Source organism: Emys orbicularis, chromosome 2 (assembly GCF_028017835.1).
Source record: "Emys orbicularis isolate rEmyOrb1 chromosome 2, rEmyOrb1.hap1, whole genome shotgun sequence".
Lineage (NCBI taxonomy): Eukaryota > Metazoa > Chordata > Testudines > Emydidae > Emys > Emys orbicularis.
The window spans coordinates 39,109,694-39,135,074 of record NC_088684.1 but is presented as its reverse complement, the minus strand read 5'-3'; the positions used below and the strand labels follow the sequence as shown (position 1 = coordinate 39,135,074).

General features: G+C 43.2%; 1 protein-coding gene across 2 annotated transcripts; it reads left to right on the top strand.

Annotated features, from left to right (window-relative positions):
- The first annotated feature begins 11,629 nt into the window (after positions 1 to 11,629).
- POLR2K (RNA polymerase II, I and III subunit K) lies at positions 11,630 to 19,137 on the top strand. Of its 2 annotated transcripts, none has more exons than XM_065399477.1 (4): positions 11,630 to 11,747; positions 13,322 to 13,385; positions 17,802 to 17,894; positions 18,327 to 19,135. In XM_065399477.1, the coding sequence occupies exons 2-4, from the start codon at positions 13,325 to 13,327 to the stop codon at positions 18,347 to 18,349; spliced, it is 177 nt and encodes a 58-aa protein (XP_065255549.1). In that variant the 5' UTR covers positions 11,630 to 11,747; positions 13,322 to 13,324; the 3' UTR covers positions 18,350 to 19,135. The 2 variants fall into 2 exon arrangements, with proteins under 2 accessions (XP_065255549.1, XP_065255550.1); XM_065399478.1 differs by lacking the exon at positions 11,630 to 11,747 and adding an exon at positions 11,759 to 12,318 and having other exon boundaries at positions 18,327 to 19,137.
- Positions 19,138 to 25,381: the final 6,244 nt, after the last annotated feature.

The following is a 25,381-nucleotide window of genomic DNA, read 5'->3' as shown; positions in this document are numbered from 1 at the left end:
TTATACAATTTATGGGCACTGGAGAACTAATTAGCACTCTTCCCGTATATGTGGGGAGAAAAAGATACTCTGCCCTATGGTAATAAGCTTTTTGCACAGTCAGAAAGGACACATTCTTTTCAAGGGAACAACAGAATTAGGTACTTATGTGATTTCTCTCTGAAGGATATGATTACCTGAGGCATTGATTGCTATTTCTGTAAAGATATAAAAACGTATTCCCTCTCCTTCCCAGGTCAGACTGGCAAGGACATAGACCAGGTTACTATTTTGCAAGCCCAGGACACAGCAGACGTAAGAATATTTTGAATAATGTAACCATAAGGACAAAGATCTCATGAGCCACCAAAGCTAGCAAAAAGTTACACATCTTTTAATTCCAAGCTTTGCAGCGGTGTATAATAGTTTCTAACACTAGTAAATTGGGAAATATACCTAGAGATTGTCACTGGTCTCTCATACTAGACAAAAATAGGTCTTCATGGGCCATTTACCAGAGTGGGATGTCTTCAGTGTACCAAGGACCCTGAGCCAGTTGGGCCTCCCACTACTAGAAAAAAAGTAGTTGTGACACCCTCTGTTATGCAGAATTATCTTTTGATGGATTTGGGACATTGAATTACCCAATATCCCAAAGATGAAAGGTCCCTTTTTTTTTTTTTTTAAATTCCATTTGCTAGTGGTGTAAAGGGGAGAGTTTTTTCTTTGTAGTAACAAGACTACAGCACACAGTGTGTGGGGAAACTAACGCTTAGGTAAAGGGCAAGGATAAGGCAGACACAGAGTACTGACAGGTGATGAGGCAAAAGACTGAACAGTAACATAGGAGGTAGGGTTTTGCCAGTAGGATAATAAATGCTTGTAAGTGTAGGCTAGGGTAAAGAGGTGATACATGACCAGGCTTGTATTGGGACCAACAGAGGGGGAGGACCACATGCAAGAGGTCCAAACACCTCCAAAGTAAGTGGATCATAACAGGACACAGGGACTTGGTAGACCTAAATGAACATGTTGGGAGTGCTCAGAGCAGAGCCCCTACAGAGTACACAACAGAAACATGCTGAGGGAAGCAATATGAATCAGCCAGATGCATTGAAAGGCACTCTGCCTGCAAAGAGATGCCGAAAACCTTCTGGAAGGGAAGGAGACAAAGCTGTTTTAGAATTAATTGCTAAATAGTTGTAAATAGCTTTTAAAATAGCCATTCAAGGCTCCAATATTGCAAAAACAGATACTGTACATACTTATCTTTAAACACATGAATAGTTCCATTGCATTTAATGAGACTATGCATGCACTTAAAGTGAAGCATGTGCATAAGTATTTGCAGGATCTGGGCCTTGCTTTCCAGTACAGTCAAAATACAGTGGGAAGGGTGGGTGGGTGGGGAGGAGGACGACAATATTTACTTTTAGTTCTAACATTACAAACAACTGAAAGTAGAGGATATCAAAAGCTGTAATTAGGATGCTATACTTTTAAAGAAGTAAAAGTTGATCATTTCTCTTTGTCTCAAAAGGAACAGAAGGTAAAAAAGGAAAAAAAGAACTCATGTAACACTGTAACAGAGATCTGAACTGGCAGAGAGATGTGGCAAAAATAATTTTTGCCTTATTAAAATAATATCCCAAAGCACTACAAACTTAACAAAAAAAATGTGGGGAGAGGGAATGGGGGGAGAAGAGAAGAGCACTTCTGAGCTTCTTATACACTTCCTTGAATTGACACTATATATTCTTAAAATTGTAGGGGAGAAGCACTGAAATAGAGCAGACAAACAGAACATGATCCGTAATCATTCTTGGTAACATTTCCTAACCCGCACCCCAATCTTGCAAACCTTTATGCGTGTATTTGATTTATTTCAGTGGGAATACTCACAGTAGTAAAGTTCAGCTTGTGCATAAGATTTTGCAGGATTGAGGGCATAATGTTGCAAATCCAATATTAAAGGGAAAAAAAACCTTTTCAAAACTTACTAGTATACATTTACGCATCAAATTCACACAAACCAAGTCTCATTTCATTTGAGGATTGATATCTCCCACTGGAGTGAAATATTTTTTCTTTGTAATTCAGTGAGACATTTAAAACCTCCCTTAGTATTCCTTTTTCAAAATTTTCTTTATTCAAGTTATTCTAGATTTGGTGCTTTAATGAGAGTTTTCTTCTTTAACACAAGGAAACATGTTTAAATCCAATAATTTAGTAGCCTAATGATACTTAGATGCTACACTTCATTTTTCAACCATAGATCTCAGAGTACTTTGCAAAAGGAAGTGTCATTATCCCCATTTCACATGTGAGAAAACTGAGGCACGGTGAACCAGTGGCAGATTAGCCACTGGGCCAACAGGGCTGTGCCCAGTGGCCCCAGCATATTGGGGGGGGCATGGCCAATTGGGGGCCCCATGTAGGGTGACCAGATGTCCCGATTTTATAAGGACAGTCCTGATCTTCGGGGCTTTTTCTTATATAGGTGCCTATTACCCCCCACACTCTGTCCCTATTTTTCATACCTGCTATCTGGGCACCCTAGCCCCATGCTCCAACCCACTCGGCACTCCTGCTGGGAAGCTGGGTCAGGACTAGGGTGACCAGATGTCCCGATTTTATAGGGACAGTCCCGATTTTGGGGTCTTTTTCTTATATAGGCTCCTATTACCCCCCACCCCCGTCCCGATTTTTCACACTTGCTGTCTGGTCACCCTAGTCAGGACACTTGGGCTTACCCTGCTCCCTGCGCCTTCCTGCTGGGGAGGGGAGCAAGCCCCCGCGCCCTGACCCCACTCCCCGGCAGGAGCACCAGTGGCTCTCAAACACAGTGGCTCTCAAATGGTGGTCAATGGACCACCAATGAGCCACAGAGTGCTTCCTGACAATCTACAGAATGAAATATTTAGAGAACCAAGCTATGGGAGGATTAGGATGTCTAGAGAGGAGGTGTTCCATGTGAAGATCCCTCTTATGAAGTGGCTCAAGGATGCAATGATTACTGGGAAACAAGAGAGCATAGTGGCTAGAACAAAGAACTATCAGTCAGAGGACTGGGTTCTGAACTGACTGCCATAAGCTTCTTTTAGATTAGTAATATAAAAGGTGTACGTTACCGGCATCACCGAACTTATTTCTGTCCTCCTTTCTCAGTGCACCTGCTATTTTAAGCAAAGGGATAGAGACGCATTCTTGGTACAGAGATGAATAGTCTTTTCCAGTATTTAAATCAAGTCTGGTCTCTGCAGCAAACAAACTTTACCTGAAGATTCATCAAGCTGTGCAAGTATCCCAATCTAATTGACCCAAAATGAGTCATTACAACCCAACAATATTAATTACTATGAAGGATGCTGTAGCTAATCCCCCCTGCACAATGGGTATGCTACTTACCCAGCTTTGTGAAGCAATTTGAGATCCTCGGTGCTATGTGATGCGAACAGCCGTGATACTTAACTGGAGGACAGCGTTCCAGAATAAGGCAAAGGCAGGAGCAAAAATAAATCAATGCATTCCAAAGGTATTAGGCAGCTCAGAGGCAAAATACGTTCAAGTCACAAAACAATTAATTTAACCAATTAGTCTATATATTTATTAGCTGTAACCTCCGCAGTTAGTGCCCGTAACAACAGCAACGAGGCTAATTGACTAGACCAACCACCTAAGGAATAACACCTGTAGGACTCTCAGTCACCTTGAATGATGGGCCCCAGGAAGGCAGGAGCTTCACCCCCGCATCCTTCTCCGGCAACTCAACGGGCAAAGGGAAATCTCTGCCCCACAAGCCTGGGGCTTCTCCGAGGGGGTCAATGGGGCTGAGCGATGGGGACTGAAGTTAACAACATGCTGCAAGCCGGACTGGGAGCAGTGAGGGGCACCGACCCTGCTGCCCCCGCGGGGCGCTGCTCTCTGCCTCTTGCCGAGGCAGCGCCGAGCCTCTCTCGCCCCCGGCCCCACCGCGTTGCCCTGGTGAGGAGCCGCCGCCTCTAGCCAGCACCAGTTCCCCGCATGCGGCTGCTGTTGGTTTCCCTCGCTTGGATTTGAACTGCCCGCCCTTATCAACCGCTGTAGCTTTCCCTCCTCCCCCTCAGTGCTGCCTCCTGGCACTGGGGGCCAGAGCAAAGAAGGGCCCAGGAGCAAGTCCAGTAAAGGGGGGAGGGAGACTACCTCTGTAATTTCCCCCCGCCCCCCAGTAGTCAGTCAGGAAATATACAGTGCGCGTGACGGTGGCATCTGAGGGAGCGCTGTTGCAGAGACCGAGCCCCATTCCCCCCACCCTCAATACTTCCAGGGCAGTGTCCTCCTCGTCCCCACTGCACCTTCGGAGGCTTTTTGCCTCCTCGTTTCCTCCCTCCCCCCGGGCTAGGCTCGTTTTCCTACTTCCTCCCACATGTGTAGGGCTGCTGCTTCTCTCCCCCTTTCCCGCACTTTTCTATTGCTACTTCTACCCCACAGCACCTCTAGTCACCCCAAGGGGGTACTGCTTCTAGAGAGCCTGTCTGAGGTGAGGAGGCTTCACCCTAATGTGAAACCTTTAGGAGCCTAGCTTCGAGCCAATGTTTTTAAAGGAGCTAAGCCCTGTCTACACGACCAGTTATATCTATACTAAAGAAATTAACTTGAGTTGGATGATTGCCAATTAACTCAAATTAGCCTACACATTTGTACGTGGTGATAGTCCCGCAACAAACATTTGTGGAGTAGCATATACAAACGTGGTATCTCTCTCCGGCTAGCTGACTATCAGTTAACTTGAGTTAAAAAAAAAAAAAACTAGAACAGATAAACCCTAGGTGCTAACGAGTTAAGGAGCACCCTGTTAAAACGTGTCAGCTAACATGTATTAAAACAAAACGAACAAAACACATGCTTTCCTGTTCTAGAGCAGCCAAAAATCCCGTCTCCACTGCCACTGACTTCCCACACACTCAAAATTAATACACCACAAGGCAGGACAGGGAGCTTGCATCCAGTGGTTGAGAAGACTTGACAGGTTGTCTTGAACTCTAGTTCTACAAATTGGGAATGAAGACATTTATAATGCAAGGACATGTGAAATACCAAATAGTGTGATGTAAATTGTAGTTGTGCTCTTTCTATATTAGGTATTATTTACTTTCTCCCCCATTTCAGAGGTCACATTCTACCCATGTTCTCCTTAAATTTTTAGTCTTTACTTGTCTCTTTTCCCTTCAACCTCCATTTTTCTCCCATCTTTAGGACAGTGTCAAATCTGAATGAGTGATTTGAAAAAAAAATATTGGATTTAAATGTCTCATTGAAACAAACATCAAAATCCATCCTAACAAGAGGGAAGGACTCAGAAATAACGTAAAGCCAAAATCCCCAGGCATGAGGTTTGGCAAGTGTGCTTACCCTCTTCCCTCTTTTCACACCAGCTTCTGTTTTTCCTACCTTTTAAACCAAAACAGCAACATGTTCTGACACCATGGTGATGAGAATGATATCAATAACTAGACAGACTGCAAAGCCTCACAACTTTTGGGAGCCTGAGGAAATCTTATTTAAAAGGTTATAAAACCAAAGCATGGGACATTCTTAAATTTATTTTACTTTTTATGTAAAACATAATATTGTATTAGATTAATGCAACTGCAAATGTATCAGATTGACCCATTTGGGGAATATAACAAGTATTGGGGCAAAAGAAGAAACAACATATTGATAGGTACTATTCTTTGTCCTTCTGTGAGGGATTTTTTTCTAAATTGCTTTCTATTACAGTATTTTGATAGTCTTTAGTTATTATTGGAGGGTGCAAACCTAAAAGAAAAAGACAGAAGGGGGGAAACAATACAATACTTTAGTATTTTAACAATAAATAGACTGGAAATGTTTACTACAGCAATATCTGTTTCATAAGATTTGGAAGATCCTTATGACTAAATAAAACCATTTGAGGGGGGTTTCGTTGTATCATTGGCAAGAGTTTAGCTTTTTTAAAGATAAGCCTGTCCAGAAGTTGTGGGAAAACCCACCTCTGACATTCAAACTCAGATGGAACTATTTTACTTCAGTCAAAAAATTTTAAGAAGGTCTAATAAATTGTGGTGGTGGGATTTAGGGGCTTGTGTTCTCCTGGTCAACATGCAAAAGCAGCAAAGAAGGAAAACTGACAGCAGTATAAGTGAGACAAGGTGGGTGAGATAATATATTTTATTGAACCCCAACTTTAATTCACCCACTTTGTCTCTCTAATATCCAGGGCCCAACATGGCTAAAACAACACCGCATATAGCAGTATAAGTGAACATGACATATCAGAGTGATTTAGACTAACAACATATTCACCTCAAAACAAAATATATCCCGTATAGCTTCCCCTTTTATAAAAGGGGGGAAATAATCAGCTTTCCAAAAAAAAAAGGGTGCAACGGGTTCTTTTTTTTTTTTTTACTTTTATATGCTGAATATTTAAAATAAATGAAGCAGTGAGCATTTTTAACTTAACTCTTCACACACCCCTCCTACCTTCTTCTTTTACAGATCCAAAGCACATGCTTTTGGCACTTAAACTACACCAAAGGGAATGTCTCAGCTAATTACACATATCAGGGCAGAGTTTGTAAGGAACATGTCTTAGTGTTAACTCTTGACACTAAAGTCAACTCTTGAGGTTTTTTCAAACCCCAAGTTCTCTCAAGGGAACAAGTTAGATAATTAAACAATTTATTGCTTAATTTATTAAACCTCATTTTCAATCAAACTATATGGTTAAAGTGACTTTTCTTAAGGTTGGATTATGAATAGATTACCTTGACAATATGAATGGACCCTGAAGGAACAATACTGGAGGAGGACAATTTATGAGTTTGTAAAAAACTCTAGTTTAATGCATTTAAAGTGTACTAGAAAGAAATAATGACTGAGTTAATTGGAAGAGGCTGAATGGACACTGCTGATACTGGTTAAGGACACTTACAGAGATTGGCTGGGTAAATCACCAGTTTTTATTATTAGTGTGTGACTGCAAGAGTGCAATTTAAAAAAGTTTCCTCCATCAAAAATTCTGGATTATTTTAAGATTTGAAGTTTTGGTGGGGAGAGAATTTTGGTGCTATGGTAAGAATAAATATTATAATAATAATGGAAACGTTATTATACATGTGAGTTGTGTGAATCTTAGCTGTTTTTACAGTACATTTCCTACTCCTTTAACAATATTTTTAAGATAAATTCAAATGTAGAAAACATGAAGTAAACCAAAATGATTAACTAGTTTAACTCCCAACAGTTTATTTTATATATACTACCAATCACATGCAAGGTTAATTTGGCAATATTAAATAAGTATCTGGAAAACATATCCAAACCATAAAACCATCACACATTTCAAAAAGTTTGATAATTTAATCAGACAAAACTAAGTTTCTTTCAGCATTCAGGAATGCTGGTAGAATTCTTAATGGAAGTGCTGAATGTATACTGAATGTTCTACAATATTTATTTAGTATTTTGTAGGGGAAAATTTAATTATTGTGGCATTGAGATACCATGCCTAAACCTATATAATGACCATCATATACACAGGATTTATCCTAAAATTTGTGTTGAGCCTGTGAATAAGAGAGCAGTTGGCATTTTTTCCACATTTTAGTTTGTGACTGCTGATGTATGCACTGAAACTGTTGAAAACTGATTTGATAACAAAATCCTATTCTATTGCATTGAAAATATATTTGTATTTTAGCTTGAAAGTTTGTCTTAATTAATGTGGGAGAATATGGTAAGACCCACACAATATATATCTATATTTTCATTTACCTTAATCTTTCTCTGTGGAGCTTAAGTGATATATTTCTGAAAATAAAAAAGCAGCTTCAAGCAAAGACCAGCCCTCCTTGAGTTAAAATTCTGCAATCATGTGATCATGTCTGAGTCACATGTTTGCTTTCCACAAGCTATATAGACCAGCTCAGGTACAGTCAAATATATTCTACTGAGGCCAGTAGATTCCAAATTCATTGTAACTTGTAGGGTTTTTTTGCATTTGCTTATGAAATCCATGTAGTTATTTATATGCAAGTTTATATTTCATCATTTTTTTCCCCGTTTTCAAAATGAAAAATGGTGATACCCCAGCATTGGTTGCCTCAATTTCCCTCAGTGTTATGTGCTCAGTAAGCCAGATTCACTCCATACCGGTGTGGGCAATAATGCAGAGATCAAAGGGTGATGGTGGCTTGTGTTCCCCATTGCTGGGGACTGGCCTAGCCCCCTTGCACAGGTTAGGGCAGCCCTTAATTTGCATCCCTGCTGCAATAGCCCTTATGAGCTGTTGTGCAGTATTGCATATTACTCAAAGTATTGGTTTGCCCTTGCCATGGCAAGCCTATCTCCACCAGTCCCTGAAGTCTCCTCCAGAATGATCCCTGCACTGGGGGGGCTCCTGCAAGAGAAGGGTGACATTGCTATGCCATCTCTGTGACTTCTTGAAAGGTCCCTTAGTTCTAGGGTGGTGGTGGGAAATTCATGGCTGCTGTACACTTGTATATTCCCCACAATATTCTTTTTCTTGTTCAGGAGACTGATCGTATAATTGCATTAGCATATTTGTATTCTTATGGTTTGTGATTTTCATCCACACAGATTCATCTTTATTCTCCTCTCCACTCAGAAATTTTATCTGATTACATTCTGAGGAATCTTTTAGGTAGTGTAACTTCCTTAACTCTTATGATCTAAACTTTCTATAAACTTAAATGCACATATGTCTCATGATCATAAAACAAAATGTGATTGTAATGCATATGTATAAATCAAGAGAGTTGAGAGGGTTTCTGTCAAATCCTTAACTTTGCTTTTCCTACTTTTATACATGTGCCAGCAATGCCCCTCTGCCATGTACATTGGCCAAACCGGACAGTCTCTACGTAAAAGAATAAATGGACACAAATCAGACCTCAAGAACTATAACATTAAAAAAACAGTTGGAGAACACTTCAATCTCCCTGGCCACTCGATTACAGACCTAAAAGTTGCAATATTACAACAAAAAAACTTCAAAAACAGACTCCAACGAGAGGCTGCTGAATTGGAATTAATTTGCAAATTGGACACCATTAAATTAGGCTTGAATAAAGACTGGGAGTGGATGGGCCATTACACAAAGTAAAACTATTTCCCCATGCTTATTTCCCCCCCCCCCCCCCCCCCCGTTGCTCACATCTCCTTGTCAATTGCTGGAAATGGGCCATTTTCATTACCAGTACAAACAATTCTTTTTCTCTCCTGCTGATAATAGCTCACCTTAACCGATCACTCTCCTTATAGTGTGTATGGTAACATCCATTGTTTCATGTTCTCTGTGTGTGTGTGTATATATATATATATATATATATATATATATATATATCTTCCTACTGTATTTTCCACTACATGCATCTGAAGAAACTAAATGGATTCTTTGCTTCAGTCTTCACGGCTGAGGATGTTAGGGAGATTCCCAAACCTGAGCTGGCTTTTGTAGGTGACAAATCTGAGGAACTGTCACAGATTGAAGTATCACTAGAGGAGGTTTTGGAATTAATTGATAAACTCAACATTAACAAGTCACCGGGACCAGATGGCATTCACCCAAGAGTTCTGAAAGAACTCAAATGTGAAGTTGCGGAACTATTAACTAAGGTTTGTAACCTGTCCTTTAAATCGGCTTCGGTACCCAATGACTGGAAGTTAGCTAATGTAACGCCAATATTTAAAAAGGGCTCTAGGGGTGATCCCGGCAATTACAGACCGGTAAGTCTAACGTCGGTACCGGGCAAATTAGTTGAAACAATAGTAAAGAACAAAATTGTCAGACACATAGAAAAACATAAACTCTTGAGCAATAGTCAACATGGTTTCTGTAAAGGGAAATCGTGTCTTACTAATCTATTAGAGTTCTTTGAAGGGGTCAACAAACATGTGGACAAGGGGGATCCGGTGGACATAGTGTACTTAGATTTCCAGAAAGCCTTTGACAAGGTCCCTCACCAAAGGCTCTTACGTAAATTAAGCTGTCATGGGATAAAAGGGAAGGTCCTTTCATGGATTGAGAACTGGTTAAAGGACAGGGAACAAAGGGTAGGAATTAATGGTAAATTCTCAGAATGGAGAGGGGTAACTAGTGGTGTTCCCCAAGGGTCAGTCCTAGGACCAATCCTATTCAATTTATTCATAAATGATCTGGAGAAAGGGGTAAACAGTGAGGTGGCAAAGTTTGCAGATGATACTAAACTACTCAAGATAGTTAAGACCAAAGCAGATTGTGAAGAACTTCAAAAAGATCTCACAAAACTAAGTGATTGGGCAGCAAAATGGCAAATGAAATTTAATGTGGATAAATGTAAAGTAATGCACATTGGAAAAAATAACCCCAACTATACATACAACATGATGGGGGCTAATTTAGCTACAACGAGTCAGGAAAAAGATCTTGGCGTCATCGTGGATAGTTCTCTAAAGATGTCCACGCAGTGTGCAGAGGCGGTCAAAAAAGCAAACAGGATGTTAGGAATCATTAAAAAGGGGATAGAGAATAAGACTGAGAATATATTATTGCCCTTATATAAATCCATGGTACGCCCACATCTCGAATACTGTGTACAGATGTGGTCTCCTCACCTCAAAAAAGATATTCTAGCACTAGAAAAGGTTCAGAAAAGAGCAACTAAAATGATTAAGGGTTTAGAGAGGGTCCCATATGAGGAAAGATTAAAGAGGCTAGGACTCTTCAGTTTGGAAAAGAGAAGACTAAGGGGGGACATGATAGAGGTATATAAAATCATGAGTGATGTTGAGAAAGTGGATAAGGAAAAGTTATTTACTTATTCCCATAATACAAGAACTAGGGGTCACCAAATGAAATTAATAGGCAGCAGGTTTAAAACAAATAAAAGGAAGTTCTTCTTCACGCAGCGCACAGTCAACTTGTGGAACTCCTTACCTGAGGAGGTTGTGAAGGCTAGGACTATAACAATGTTTAAAAGGGGACTGGATAAATTCATGGTGGCTAAGTCCATAAATGGCTATTAGCCAGGATGGGTAAGAATGGTGTCCCTAGCCTCTGTTCGTCAGAGGATGGAGATGGATGGCAGGAGAAAGATCACTTGATTATTGCCTGTTAGGTTCACTCCCTCTGGGGCACCTGGCATTGGCCACTGTCGGTAGACAGATACTGGGCTAGATGGACCTTTGGTCTGACCCAGTACGGCCTTTCTTATGTTCTTATAAGAAGTGGGCTGTAGCCCACAAAAGCTTACGCTCAAATAAATGTGTTAGTCTCTAAGGTGCCACAAGTACTCCTGTGCTTTTTGTGGATACAGACTAACACGGCTGCTACTCTGAAACCTATAAAGGTGAAGGGGGTTGAGAGTCAGGAACAACCTACGGGAGAGAAGTTGCTCAGGAGCAGTCACAGCCGCAGGGGCAGGAGGCGCTAGGGCGAGACGAGGTTGTAGGGCACAGCACCAGGTAGCAAGCGGTCTTCGGGTGGGGACACAGACAGCCCCAGCACGAGGGGGCTGCGGCTGGAATAACGCTCCCCTGCAGCAGAGGGACCCCTAGCTCCTCCCCCATGACGACCCGAGCTCGACTCCTCCTCGTCCTACGTCAGGGCAGCTTGGGGCGGAGCTGGCCCCGATTGCTGCGTCTGCGCGCTTCGGGAGGAGGCCTCGCGACTCGCCAGTCGTCGCAGGGGTCTGTCCCGTCCCCAGTCTAGGCCCGAGAGGAGCGGAGCCCGCTCCGGACAGGTACGGAGCGGTTTGGGTGTCTCTTCTCCTCCCCAAAGCTGGGCTCCTCCCGAATCCCGCCCCCCCCGTGGCCCTGCTGCTTTCGAGGTCTTGCCGGATGCTGTCCCCGACTTCCCCAGCGGCGGTGTCCTGATCCCCCTTCCCTCCCTCGTGCCTGGGGGGAGGCGCCCCTCCGCGCGAGTGAGGCTAGAAGTGTCTCTGTGCGTGCGGAAGGGGCGAGCGGCGGCATCGTGCCCCCACCCCGCTCTGGGCGCAGTCTGCGCGTTTATTCAACAAACCAGCGATTGTCCCCTGTGCCGCGCTCCTGCCGCCGGGGGAGGGTGCGGAGCAGAGAGCCTCGCCCCAGGGGCAGACGCTGTTCTGCTGGCAGGCCAGGTTCTGAACACGTGGTGAAGCTGCTGGGGTTCCTCAGCTCTGCATGGGGAGGGTGCTCCGCAGAGGAGCGTGGTGGAAGTGATGCAGGGCCCCGGATCTGGCTCTGTGAAGATACAGGACACCCAACCGTAGGTGGAATGCATAGAGGTCAAGCCAATTTGTGGTACAGTACTTTCACCGGAGCCTCACCCATGCGGCAAGTGTCTTCATAACACAATCGTGCCACCATGATGTGTGTCTGAGCTTATCATCCTGCCTAACTGCGTTCATATCAGTGTATTCTTGGTCAGCTACTGACGGGGGTGGTTTGCCTACAGAACATGCATTGACAAGATGCATGGCGGTGGCATAACGTTTAACAGAGTCTGTAACCAATTAGTGAAATGTCTGACTTTAAACGTGGTTTGTAGCCACACAATGTAGTTAATGTATGGTAAATAATGGCAGCTCTTGCTAGTGTATTCAGTTGGCACATGGTTGTCTACCATTACCAAATATATTATTTTGCTGATCTCTTGTGTAACTGAGTTAATTGGTCCTTTTTCCAGATCTTAGTAACTATGGTTATAGACACAACTGTGTTTAGAGCCAATGATGCAACTAGTTGTTACAAACTCTGTAAAAGTTTATGGAGTAGATGGGACCTAGATCCTCTGTGCAAAAATATCTTATTCTGGCATTATGAGGGCAGACTTTGTCCTAAAATTAGTCAATATAACTAGGTGTTAATGATTATTTAAAAGTTCCTGTTAACTGTTTCACTATTGATTGGTTTGGCAGTCAGATCCAGCTACCCTAGGATTGTGAGGCAAAGTACTACTACTTTTCTGCCTGATTCTGACCCCCAGGTTTCTGTCCAGCATGTCCATCAAAGGTAGTGCAGGATTAGACAGTGTTTTAAGTGGGTGGAATAGTATGGCTGGGTTTATCCTGTATATACAAGTAGTGATGTTGTCCATTCCCAAAATGACGACAAGTTAGTGTATTGAGACTTGAGTGATATATAGTTGATTATATTTTTTATAGTTGTAGCAAAATCTTTCATTAGTGGGAGAGACTAATGCTCCCCAAGCTTTATCTAAAGAAGGATATCTAGCATATTGAATGATGATGGGGTTGGCATTAGGGCTGTCTTCAGAGGTCTTTGTCTCCCAATCCTCCCTCTCTAATCAAGAGCATGGATTTTTTTTTATTGACAGAATATGGATTCCCAAAAGGATGTTCAGCCTCCAAAGCAACAGCCAATGATTTACATTTGTGGAGGTAAGAATAAAACCTAACGTTTAATAATGTTTGCTGATCTCCAGCTTGGTCCCACTAACTTTTGTATAATATTGTTGCAAGTCTTTGCTTTAGAAGCTGTTTTCTGGAAGTGGTCCTGAAATATGACTGTATGGTCAGGAATGACACAGAGGTATATTGGCTTTGGTTTGTAATGCACAGTTTCACAACCAAACTTGATAGTGAGAGTGTTTTCTGTGATTCTGTTGTCAAGGTGGAAAAAAGTAGAGACTACTGATTTTGGTCTCAGCTGCCACTTTTGAAAGTACTCCTCCATGATCTTATAGTCAGATGTAAGGGTCACTTCAGGTTCCTTAAAGCTGTGGGCCTCAGTTGCAAGTGCACTGCCCTGGTGCTACAAACATCGGCCTTGGCCCTGGTGTATCTAGTTGCAAAGTGCTGTGCATTGATGTGAACAAGAAGCTGCCATACCCCATTGGTGGGTAGGCAGCTGAATCAGACCATGCGAATCATCTTGACTTTAAAATCAATGCCTCTACCATAGCTTTCTGTATTAGTTGGAGGTTCGATGTTTGCTATCCATCAAGATATAGCTGCAAAATCAGAACATAAACGTGCTGAAGACTACCCAGAACTTTCCATCTGGCAGGCTATGGACAACATCCCCCAACGATGTCTGAAATCATGTGGACCACACATGTCTCTGGGTCTGGCCAGGGAATGGCAAAGTGTCTGGACCTCATCTACAATTCCAAACAAGCACGTTATCACTGACCCAATAAGCCATTGTCCCAGTTTCAACCTGCCATGCAGACTATGGACCACGCTGAATCTCATCTGAACAAAAATAAGACATCCCTTCCTGTGACTGTGGTGAGAACATGCAAACCATTGAACACATCGTAACACAGTGCACCAAATATGGATTCAAAGGTGAATTTGATGATATCCACAACTTCAGAGAGAAGGCCTTGAAATGGCTTGTGGACCTACAACTGCATCTGTAGAATGTTGCTATGTAGATGCTGTGTGTGTGAGAGAGAAATAATATCTGCTGAACCTAACATCACTATTAGTAGTAAGTTGCAGTATTTGCTCAGGGTGGCATGCCATCTAACTGCAAATGGTGCAGAATAATTATACTAAGATGATGGATTTTTGCTTCATGGCGTGATGATAATGTGGAAATAGCTCTTTAGAACTTCCATCATTGGGCACAGGTCACACATTGCCATTCTTTCCAAGTACCTTTATAATCTTCTCTGTTTGTAATGTGGTGCAATGTTTGTAGAGAATATTTGCACAGGATTCCCCCTATTTTATCTATGTAAATAAGAATAAAACTACCATCACATCTCAGAGAAAAGCCTATGTGGTCACTTTACTTTTAGCCAAAATTGTTATGGGCAGTGTTCAAATGCAATAACTTGTAAAGGGATTACAGTACTGTTACAATTTTAGTCTGAGATACTGTCTTCTGGGAGCATTTTTTTTGAAATACTGTACCTTCCATTTGGAGCAATCAAAAGGCAAAATAATTTTGTCCTTCAGAAATATCTTTGATCCAAGGAGAAGCCATCCCTGCAGATGGTGTAGCACAGGGGTGAGCAAACTTTTTGGCCCAAGGGCCACATCTGGATATGGAAATTGTATGGTGGGCCATGAATGCTCATGAAATTGGGGTTGGCTTGCAGGAGGGGGTGAGGGCTCTGGCTGGAGGTGCAGGCTCTGGGGTGGGGCTTGGAATTAGGGATTTGGGGTATAGGAGGATACTCCAGGCTGGGACCGAGGGGTTCGGAGGGTGGAGGACGGGGGGATCAGGGTTGGGGTGCGGGCTCTGGGCTGGGGCCAGAAATGAGGCATTCAGGGTGCAGGAGGGGACTCCAGGCTGGGGCAGGGGGGGTGAGGGCTTTGGCTGGGGGTGCAGGCTCTGGGATGGGGCTGGGGATGAGGGGTTTTGGGTGCAGGAAGGTGCTCCGCAGGGACTGAGGGGTTCGGAGGATGAGAGGGGGAATCAGGGCTGGGGCAGTAGGTTGGGGCATGGGAGGGGGTCAGTAGTGCAGGCTCCGGGTGGCACTTACCTCAAGCAGCTCCTGGAAGCAGCAGCATGTCCCCTCTCTTGCTCCTATGTGGAGGCACAGCCAGGTGCTTCTGCACACTGCCCTGTCCGCAGGCGCCGCCCCTGCAGCTCCCATTGGCTGCAGTTCCCAGCCAGTGGGAGCTGCGGGGGCGGCGCCTGCGGATGGGGCAGTGCACGGAGCCCCCTGGCTGCCCCTAAACGTAGCAGTCGGAGGGGGGACATGCCACTGCTTCTGGTAGCTGTGGCACATGCGCTCGGAGTGGCCCCCAATCCCGCTCCCTGGCTGGAGTGTGGGAGCAGGGCAAGCCCCAGACCCTGCTCCCCAGCGGGAGCTGGAGGGTCAAATTAAATTGGCTGGCAGGCCGGATGTGGCCCGGGGGCCATAGTTTGCCCACCCCTGGTTTAGCAGCAACCATAGAGAAGGGTTGTACTCCACAAAACATAATCTTTCTTAATGCCTCCAACCTTTTAGAGTGAATAATGATTGTTAGCACCACAGGGCCCTGCTGCACAGACAGTCACTTTGGTCAGCTATATAATATTTTGGATTGCAATATGTTAATACCACTCAGCTGCTAGCATAGTATGGGCAATTATTTGTGAGCACATTTTTGTAATACGTCCATGGATTTATTCTGGGTAATTTGAATACCACATATACCTCTACGCCAATATAATACGGTCTGATGTAACGCGAATTCGGATATAACGCGGTAAAGCAGCGCTCCGGGGGACAGGGCTGCTTTACCTCGTTATATCCGAATTCGTGTTACTGCAAGCGGTTCCTCTGCGCCCGCCCATTACTTGCTGCGGGGCTCCCCCGCCCCAGCTCACCTCCGCCTCCTCCCACAAGCGTGTCGCAGCTCCGCTTCTCCTCCCTCCCAGGCTTGCCGCGCCAAACAGCTGATTGGTGTGGCAAGCCTGGGAGGGAGGGGGGAGAAGTGGGGCTGCGGCGCGCTTGTGGGAGGAGGCGGAACGCAGGTGAGCTGGGGCGGGGGGGCCCCGGGGAGGGCCGCAGCAAGTAACGGGGGGCGCAAAGGAACCGCTCCCCGCTCCAGCTCATCTCCGCCTCCTCCCCTGAGCGCGCCGCCGCTCCGCTTCTTCCTCCCCCCTCCCCCCCTTTCCAGGCTTGCCGGGCCAAACAGCTGATTGGCGCGGCAAGCCTGGAAGGGAGGGAGGGAGAAGCGGCGTGGTGGCGGCGCGCTCAGGGAGGAGGTGGAGGCAGAGCGGAGGTGAGCTGGGGTGGGGAGCGGTTCCTCTCCCTACCCTGATATAATGCGGCCTCACCTATAACACGGTGAGATTTTTTGGCTCCTGAGGACCATGTTGTATCGGGGTAGAGGTGTACTTTGTCATCACTAAAGGTAATAGAACATAAATTGTAACTCTACAGGTTAGCTAAAAGTGTTTGTTGTCAGATGCTACCTGTGTGGTGCTTTGCTTTCTCCTATGTTGATATCACTCGGCTGCGTGCGTGTGTTCCCTCTGTGTGCTGCCCCAGCTCTGCGCAGATAGCTGACCCAGCAGACCCGAAGAGAACCCCCAATAACCACAGAGTCTAGTAAGATGCAAAGCCATGTCGAGAAGGTTTATTGCGATCTCGGACACAATGGCAGTTCCCCGTAGATTACTTAGTCTACCGGGCATACTACGAGAAAGTGCCTCTTGGCAAGGACCCGGCTCAGTGGCGGGACTTTCCACTGCCCCTGTGGCCGGACCAAGACACCACTCCAGGGATACATTTTTATACACGGGTACAAACAAGTTACACATCATTCCTGACGTATTGAGGTGCAACCCCTTCACGTAGCAAGGTACAACCTCCCTACGTAGTAAGGTGCTGCCTCGCACCTTGTACATGTTGGTTCGATCAAAACAACTCTATTCATCATTTTACCCTTTTGCCCCTGTCATTGGGATGGGTCGGCCTGTTCCATATTATCTGTGGAATGTTCCGGTATAGTGTATCTTGGTACCATGTTTATACTTTAACTATGCTAGATGAATTTATGCAACATCAGCTCTTTTCCTGCCAGCTTCTGTGAACAGGGCCTGCCTCTGGCTCACAGCTTAACTTTGCTTTATGTTAGCAAAGTCTTGACCATTACTTTAGTTTGGTTCAGGCCTCAGGCCTCATACTAGGCCTTTATCAGGGCCTTCACTTACCACAGTGTTTACCCTGAAGAGAAATCAAGTACTTGATTTTAGCAGTAATATTAATTCACTAAAGTTGTTTTGTTTGCCACAAATGCAAATCTTTAATTTTGTTATAATTTACTTTTGGAAAAGGTAACATCTTGCATTTTGTATTTCTTGTTATAGTGGTCTAATAAGATTGTTTTGTTTTTCTCCCCCAGAATGTCACACAGAAAATGAAATAAAAGCAAGAGATCCTATCAGGTGTCGAGAATGTGGGTACAGAATAATGTACAAGAAAAGAACAAAAAGATGTATCCTTTCGCATGTGCCTATTAAATTGTTTGAGTGGGCAGAGGAAGATAGTGACTATAAATAAAATTAAAAAAATTGGGGTAGTACTGAAGAATTGGTCCAGTACCAAAAAAGTCTTACAAAGTAGTACTTATGCGACAAAGAACATATAACATCTTAATTATTTTCAGTGATGATCTTGTTAATTAAAGCACAATACAATAAACTTTGGTAGTCTTGTATTGCGATGCAAACAGGTAAAAAGTACACTGGATAGAAGATAATATCATGCATGCAAAATATATTCCATTTTGTAAAAGCATACAAACAAATGCTAACTGTGGTGGTAACTGAAAAATGAGCCTCGATGCATTTTGCATGACTGATTTGTGATTGTATTTTTTAAATTTTGTTTTCCCCCCTGTCATTTTCTTTAACTCTAACAATTACAGTGGTTGTCTTTGATGCCCGGTAATGTGAATTCAAGATGTAGCTGTTTTGGCCTGGTTCATTTTAGTATACTGATAACTTTGGTTTGTATACACATCTGTTGTGGAGAAATATATACTTTTTCATTCTGATATCAGTTGTAAATTATTCAAGTAGTTAAATAAAGTTTTTAATATCAAATATTCAGTTTCACTTTTGAATTCAGTGGAGTTATGCTTGCTTACACCAGTGCTAAACTTGGCCCAATATGTCCAAGTTCCCTGATTTTTCTATTCCCATCTCAGAACCTCACTAAGACACCAATCCTGTAGAGACTTTAAACATGTTTAACTTTATGTACTGAGTAGTTCCATAAACTCCAAAGAGAGTACTTGCTGCATAAAGTCAAACGTGCATAAATCTTTGTAGGCTTGAGGGCTAAATCTAGGCAAAAGGGCTGTAGAACAACAAATAGTGTCAATGTATGATGTGTTCTTTATAGGGCTGTCGAGTAATCGCAATTAACTCACATGATTAACTCAAAAAAATTAATCGCATTGTTAAACAATAAAATACCAATTGAAAATGTAGAAAAAAAAACAAAAATATTTAATAAATTTCAATATATTGCTTTCTATTACAACACAGAATACAAAGTGTACAGTGCTCACTTTATATTACTTTGATTACAAATATTTGCACTGTAAAAATGATAAAAGAAATAGTATTTTTCAATTCACCTCATACTAGTACTGTAGTGCAATCTCTTTATCATGAAAATGCAACTTACAAATGTATATTTTTTGTTGTTACATAACTGCACTCAAAAACAAAACAATGTAAAACTTGAGAGTCTACAAATCCACTCAGTCCTACTTCTTGTTAAGCCAATTGCTAAGACAAACAAGTTCATTTACATTTACAGGAGATACTGCTTCTTATTTACAATGTTACCTGAAAGCAAGAACAGGCGTTCGCATGGCACTTTTGTAGCCAGTGTTGCAAGGTATTTACATGCCAGATATTCTAAACATTCGTATGCCCCTTCATGCTTCGTCTACCATTCCAGAGGACATGTTTCCATGCTGATGACTGGTTCTGCTTGATAACCAATGCATTTTCATTTTTATCATCTGAGTCAGATGCCACCAGCAGAAGGTTGATTTTCTTTTTTGGTTGTTTGGGTTCTGTAGTTTCTGCATCAGAGTGTTTCTCTTTTAAGATTTCTGAAAGCATGCTCCCACCCCATCCCTCTCAGATTTTGGAAGGCTCTTCAGATTTTTAAACCTTGGGTCGAGTGCTGTAGCTATCTTTAGAAATTTCACATTGGTATTTTCTTTATATTTTGTCAAATTTGCAGTGTAAGTGTTCTTAAAACCAACATGTGCTGAGTCATCATCCGAGACTGCTATAACATGAAATATATGGCAGAATGTGGGTAAAACAGAGCAGGAGACATACAATTCTCCCCCCAAAGAGTTCAGTCACAAATTTAATTAATGCATTATTTTTTTAACGAGCATCATCAGCATGGAAGCATGTCCTCTGGAACGATGGCCAAAGTATGAAGAGGCGTATGAATCTTTAGTGCATCAGGCACTTAAATATCTTGCGACGCCAGCTACAACACTGCCATGCGAACGCCTGTTCTCACTTTCAGGTGACATTTTAATTAAGAAGTGAGCAGCATTATCTCCCGTAAATGTAAACAAACTTGTTTCTCAGTGATTGGCTGAACAAGAAGTACGACTGAGTGGACTTGTAGTCTCTAAAGTTTTACATTGTTTTGGTTTTGAGTGCAGTTATGTAACAAAAAAAATCTACATTTGTAAGTTGCATTTTCATGATTAAGAGATTGCACTACAGTACTTGTATGAGGTGAGTTGAAAAATACTATTTCTTTTGTTTATCATTTTACAGTGCAAATATTTGTAATAAATAATGTGAGCACTGTACACTTTGAATTCTGTGTTGTAATTTAAATTGATACATTTGAAAATGTAGAAAACATCCAAAAATATTTTAATACATTTCAGTTGGTATTGTATTGTTTAACAGTGCAATTGATTTTCTTAATTGTGATTAATTTTTTTAATCGCTTGACAGCCCTAGTTCTTTATCATCTGAAAACATCACTTCTCTGTGGAGAGGAAAAAAACTTACAGATTAAGTACCAAATGGTCAAGAAATTCAGAGTTGAGTTTGAATAATCTGAGAATTAGTTGGTTACTTCATCAATATGGTTACAATGGCGCAGATCCACAAATCTACTTAGGCACTTAAGCCCCAATTTTAGGCTCCACTATGATCCACAAAACTTCCCTCACACCCTGTAGATACCTAAACTGACTTGGTGTCTAATTTCAGGACAAAAGTTCCCTCTATGTCTAAATTTCTGTCTCTGAGCATGTGCATTGCAGGCTCAATCTAAGCAGCTGGGTGCCTAGTTCCCACGTAAGAACATAAAAACAGCCATACTTGGTCAGACCAAAGGTCGATCTAGCCCAGTATCCTGTCTTCCACCAGTGGCCAAAGCCCAGTACCCCAGAGGGAATGAACAGAACAGGTAACACTGGTCTACAATTTTTGAGAAGTCGTCTGCTTCAGAGATAAAATGTGCTATTTATTATGTATTTTGATGTGCTGAATTCAAATATGACAATTAAAACAACTGATTGGCTACTGTTTCTAAGATATTTAAGTTTTTACATTTTATGTCTATGTATATTGTGTAGATAGTAGAGTTTTAATCATAAATTGTAAACCTAGGTCTTTTCATGTGTTTATGGTTGCTTTACATGATAATATTTCACCTGTCCTGTTTATGTAACACTTTAAAAATCAGCAAAAGGGTTATATAAATAAAATTTATTATGAAACAAAAGGCAAAAAACTATTCTGTACATAGTTTAGTCCTATTCAGTGTCTACTCGGCGCTTCTTGGCTTGTCTCTTGTATTCATTAAATGGAGCATCTCTTGTCACTGTCCAGCAATAGTCTGCAAGCATTGATGGGATCCATTTGCCCTGATAGCATTTCTCCATTGTTGCAATGTCCTGGTGAAATCGCTCGCCGTGCTCGTCGCTCACTGCTCCGCAGTTCGGTGGAAAAAAATCTAGATGAGAGTGCAAAAAATGTATCTGTAGTGGCATGTTGCAACCAAGGCTTTTGTATGCCTTGAGGAGGTTTTCCACCAACAACCTGTAGTTGTCTGCCTTGTTGTTGCCGAGAAAATTTATTGCCACTAACTGGAAGGCTTTCCATGCCGTCTTTTCCTTGCCACGCAGTGCATGGTCAAATGCATCATCTCGAAGAAGTTCACGAATCTGAGGACCAACAAAGACACCTTCCTTTATCTTAGCTTCACTTAACCTTGGAAATTTTCCACGGAGGTACTTGAAAGCTGCTTGTGTTTTGTCAATGGCCTTGACAAAGTTCTTCATCAGACCCAGCTTGATGTGTAAGGGTGGTAACAAAATCTTCCTTGATTCAACAAGTGGTGGATGCTGAACACTTTTCCTCCCAGGCTCCAATGACTGTCGGAGTGGCCAATCTTTCTTGATGTAGTGGGAATCTCTTGCACGACTATCCCATTCGCAGAGAAAACCGCAGTACTTTGTGTATCCAGTCTGCAGACCAAGCAAGAGAGCAACAGCCTTCAAATCGCCACAAAGCTGCCACTGATGTTGGTCATAGTTTATGCACCTCAAAAGTTGTTTCATGTTGTCATAGGTTTCCTTCATATGGACTGCATGACCAACTGGAATTGATGGCAAAACATTGCCATTATGCAGTAAAACAGCTTTAAGCCTCGTCTTCGATGAATCAATGAACAGTCTCCACTCATCTGGATCGTGAACGATGTTGAGGGCTGCCATCACACCATCGATGTTGTTGCAGGCTACAAGATCACCTTCCATGAAGAAGAATGGGACAAGATCCTTTTGACGGTCACGGAACATGGAAACCCTAACATCACCTGCCAGGAGATTCCACTGCTGTAGTCTGGAGCCCAACAACTCTGCCTTACTCTTGGGTAGTTCCAAATCCCTGACAAGGTCATTCAGTTCACCTGGTGTTATGAGGTGTGGTTCAGAGGAGGAGGATGGGAGAAAATGTGGGTCCTGTGACATTGATGGTTCAGGACCAGAACTTTCATCCTCTTCCTCTTCCTCGTCTGACTCAAGTGAGAATGATTCTGGTGCATCAGGAACCGGCAGTCCTTCTCCGTGAGGTACTGGGCGTATAGCTGATGGAATGTTTGGATAATGCACAGTGCACTTTTTCTTCTTTGACACACCTTTCCCAACTGGAGGCACCATGCAGAAGTAACAATTGCTGGTATGATCTGTTGGCTCTCTCCAAATCATTGGCACTGCAAAAGGCATAGATTTCCTTTTCCTGTTCAACCACTGGCGAAGATTTGTTGCACAAGTGTTGCAGCATATGTGTGGGGCCCACCTCTTGTCCTCATCTCCAATTTTGCAGCCAAAATAAAGGTGATAGGCTTTCTTAACCATAGTGGTTATACTGCGCTTTTGTGATGCAAAAGTCACTTCACCACAAACATAGCAGAAGTTATCTGCACTGTTCACACAAGTACGAGGCATCTCTGCTCCCTTTGGCTAAACAGAAATGTGTCCCTTTGCAAAATCAAACACTGACAAATAAGAGAGCACGACACTGTATGATTTCTAGAGCTGATATAGGGCAATTTGTTCAGCAGAGTGATGTAAGCTTCGTTATGATTGCATCATCCATGACTTCTAGGAATAACATGATGCAATTCATATCATGTATGATGCAATACCAGCTACAGATTGCATCATTCATTGTTTTGCCTAAAAAGCAAGTACTGTCCAAACCCAGTCATAGATTTATTCATAGATCCAGTCAAAGATGTATTTTAGTCATTTCTGGTTTAAATTGAGATCCCTTCCCTTTATAACTCACTTATCCTCCGCCATTCCCAAGTCAAGGGTCGTATATACTGACCCAATAGCATATCTTGAAAACTAGAGCCAATCAACAATTTTAAGCATCATTTCCATTCTCAGTGACCCAGAATTAGTAAAGTTTGACTACATTTATTTCAGAAGCATTTTGGCTGTAGAGCAGTGAATCAAGTGATCCATCCCCGGTTGCCCATTCCCACCACCTGGCAAACGTAATCCTTAGACCGATCCACAAACCCAGGGAAGATAGGTGTTCATCTGCTTAACTTGCAGGTGAGGACCGGTTGGGTAGGCATGCTCAGCGGCTTCCATCGAGGAGGCGGTAGTAGTACCCCCACCCTGGTCCCATTTAGAATCAAGGAGGAGATAGAAGTACCCTCCCCAACTTCTAGCCCAGTGGTTTGCATACTTGCCTCAAATGTGGGAGACCCAGGTTCAATTTTCCCCCTCTGCTTAGGGGTGGGGAGAGGATTTGAACAAGGGTCTCCCCATATCTCAGGAGAGGTGCTCTAATCAGTGAGCTGTGGGATGTTCTCATGTGGCTCCCTTGGTCTTTCCTGTTGAAACTGCTCTACTGTGGATAAACACTTAGAGTGATTCACCTACCTGCTGCCTGTGTAGCCTGATGGTTTGGGCACCCAAGGTCTAGTCACTCTGTGACAATGAATTTTTAAGTAGCTATTTAGTGGAACAACTTCAACTGGAGAGATTGAAGGCACCCCACATCAGAGTCTCCCATAGCTGAGTGTTTACAGCACTGCCTCTGTGGGGTATGAGAGACTCTTGTTCAAATTATTTCTTACAGGGAGTGTGGAATTGAACCTTGGGCTCCTACATCCCAGGTGAGTGCTCTAACCACTGGGCTTAAAAGCTATAAGGTAGTTAACACTTAACTCCTTGAGCTTTTTTGTGTGGAATGAGGCAGGCACCTAATTCATTTTCACAAGGAAATACCTTAGGCACCTTCGTGGCCTGAGTGCAGAGAGAGGTGCCTGCCTATGACCCCAGGCTTAGATGCGTATCTCCATGAAAGGGGCAGCACTTATAACAGCTAGTATTATAAGGAGAGAGCAACTGGACGCAGGTACCAGGAATTGGGGAATTGCATTCTAAAGCAATTATCTTCCCCATTCATTGTATAGAGAGCCGAAGCACCTAACTCAGACTTTGTGAATTCCAGTGTTCCTATGATTTTCTAGGCACTAAAGTTAGGTATTAGGTGTTGTGATACTGAGCATCATAAGTCTCTTTGTAGATTTGTGCCAATGTCCTTAACTGTTCATTTTCTTGCTTTTAAAAACTTGAATTTTGTAAATGATACATTTTCACTAATCAACTTTCATTGGTTTTTGAAGGGAAACAATATTTCTAGGAGCTCTTGTGCAGCTTCCCAACAGTATTTTTTCACTTTTCTGTTGTTTTGCTAAATGAAGATACCTTTTTTAAATGGGACAGTATATTTCATCACCTTGCTAAATTAAGGGACTGAGAATTGCTGCCCAACTCTATTCCTTCAGGGCTGGTATTCTGTCCCCTGCTCAGTTTCTTTCAAAATACACCTGCCAAAATTCATTCCAGTGAGTAGCATAGGCTAGAGCAATGACGGCTGCTGTGGGGTTTTGCTTTTTCTCAAACACCAGGCATTTCCCTGACTTTGACTGGGAGAGCCTGGCCTAGGCTGCTATTGCACCATAATGTTGGGATTTCTCAATGAAACATCACCCTGACATCTCCCTACCCAGTACTGAAACATCTTTGGCTCTGGCCTGCCAGGAACCATCTGCCCAGAACGTGCAGCTGATGCCCCGTCATCCGTGCATCAGTTCCCTCACTTTCCTCCCGGGCTAGAGGGGAGGACAGGGCACCCTGCTCAGCCCCACCTCCGCGGCAGGCTCTGGCACGCCTCGCCCAGCTGGTCGCAGCAGGGGGGCCTGGGCAAGTTGCCGCGATTCCAACAGCGTCTCACTGCGGGGGGGAGACAGACAGCCGGTCCAGCCCCTAGCTCTGGGGGCGGGGGGCGCGTGCAGCCCCGCGCTTCCAACGGTAGCGCTGCGGTGCCGACCCCTTGCGCATGCGCTGAGTGGACGGGGGAGGGTCCTGCGCCCAGTTGCTCTCTTCGGACG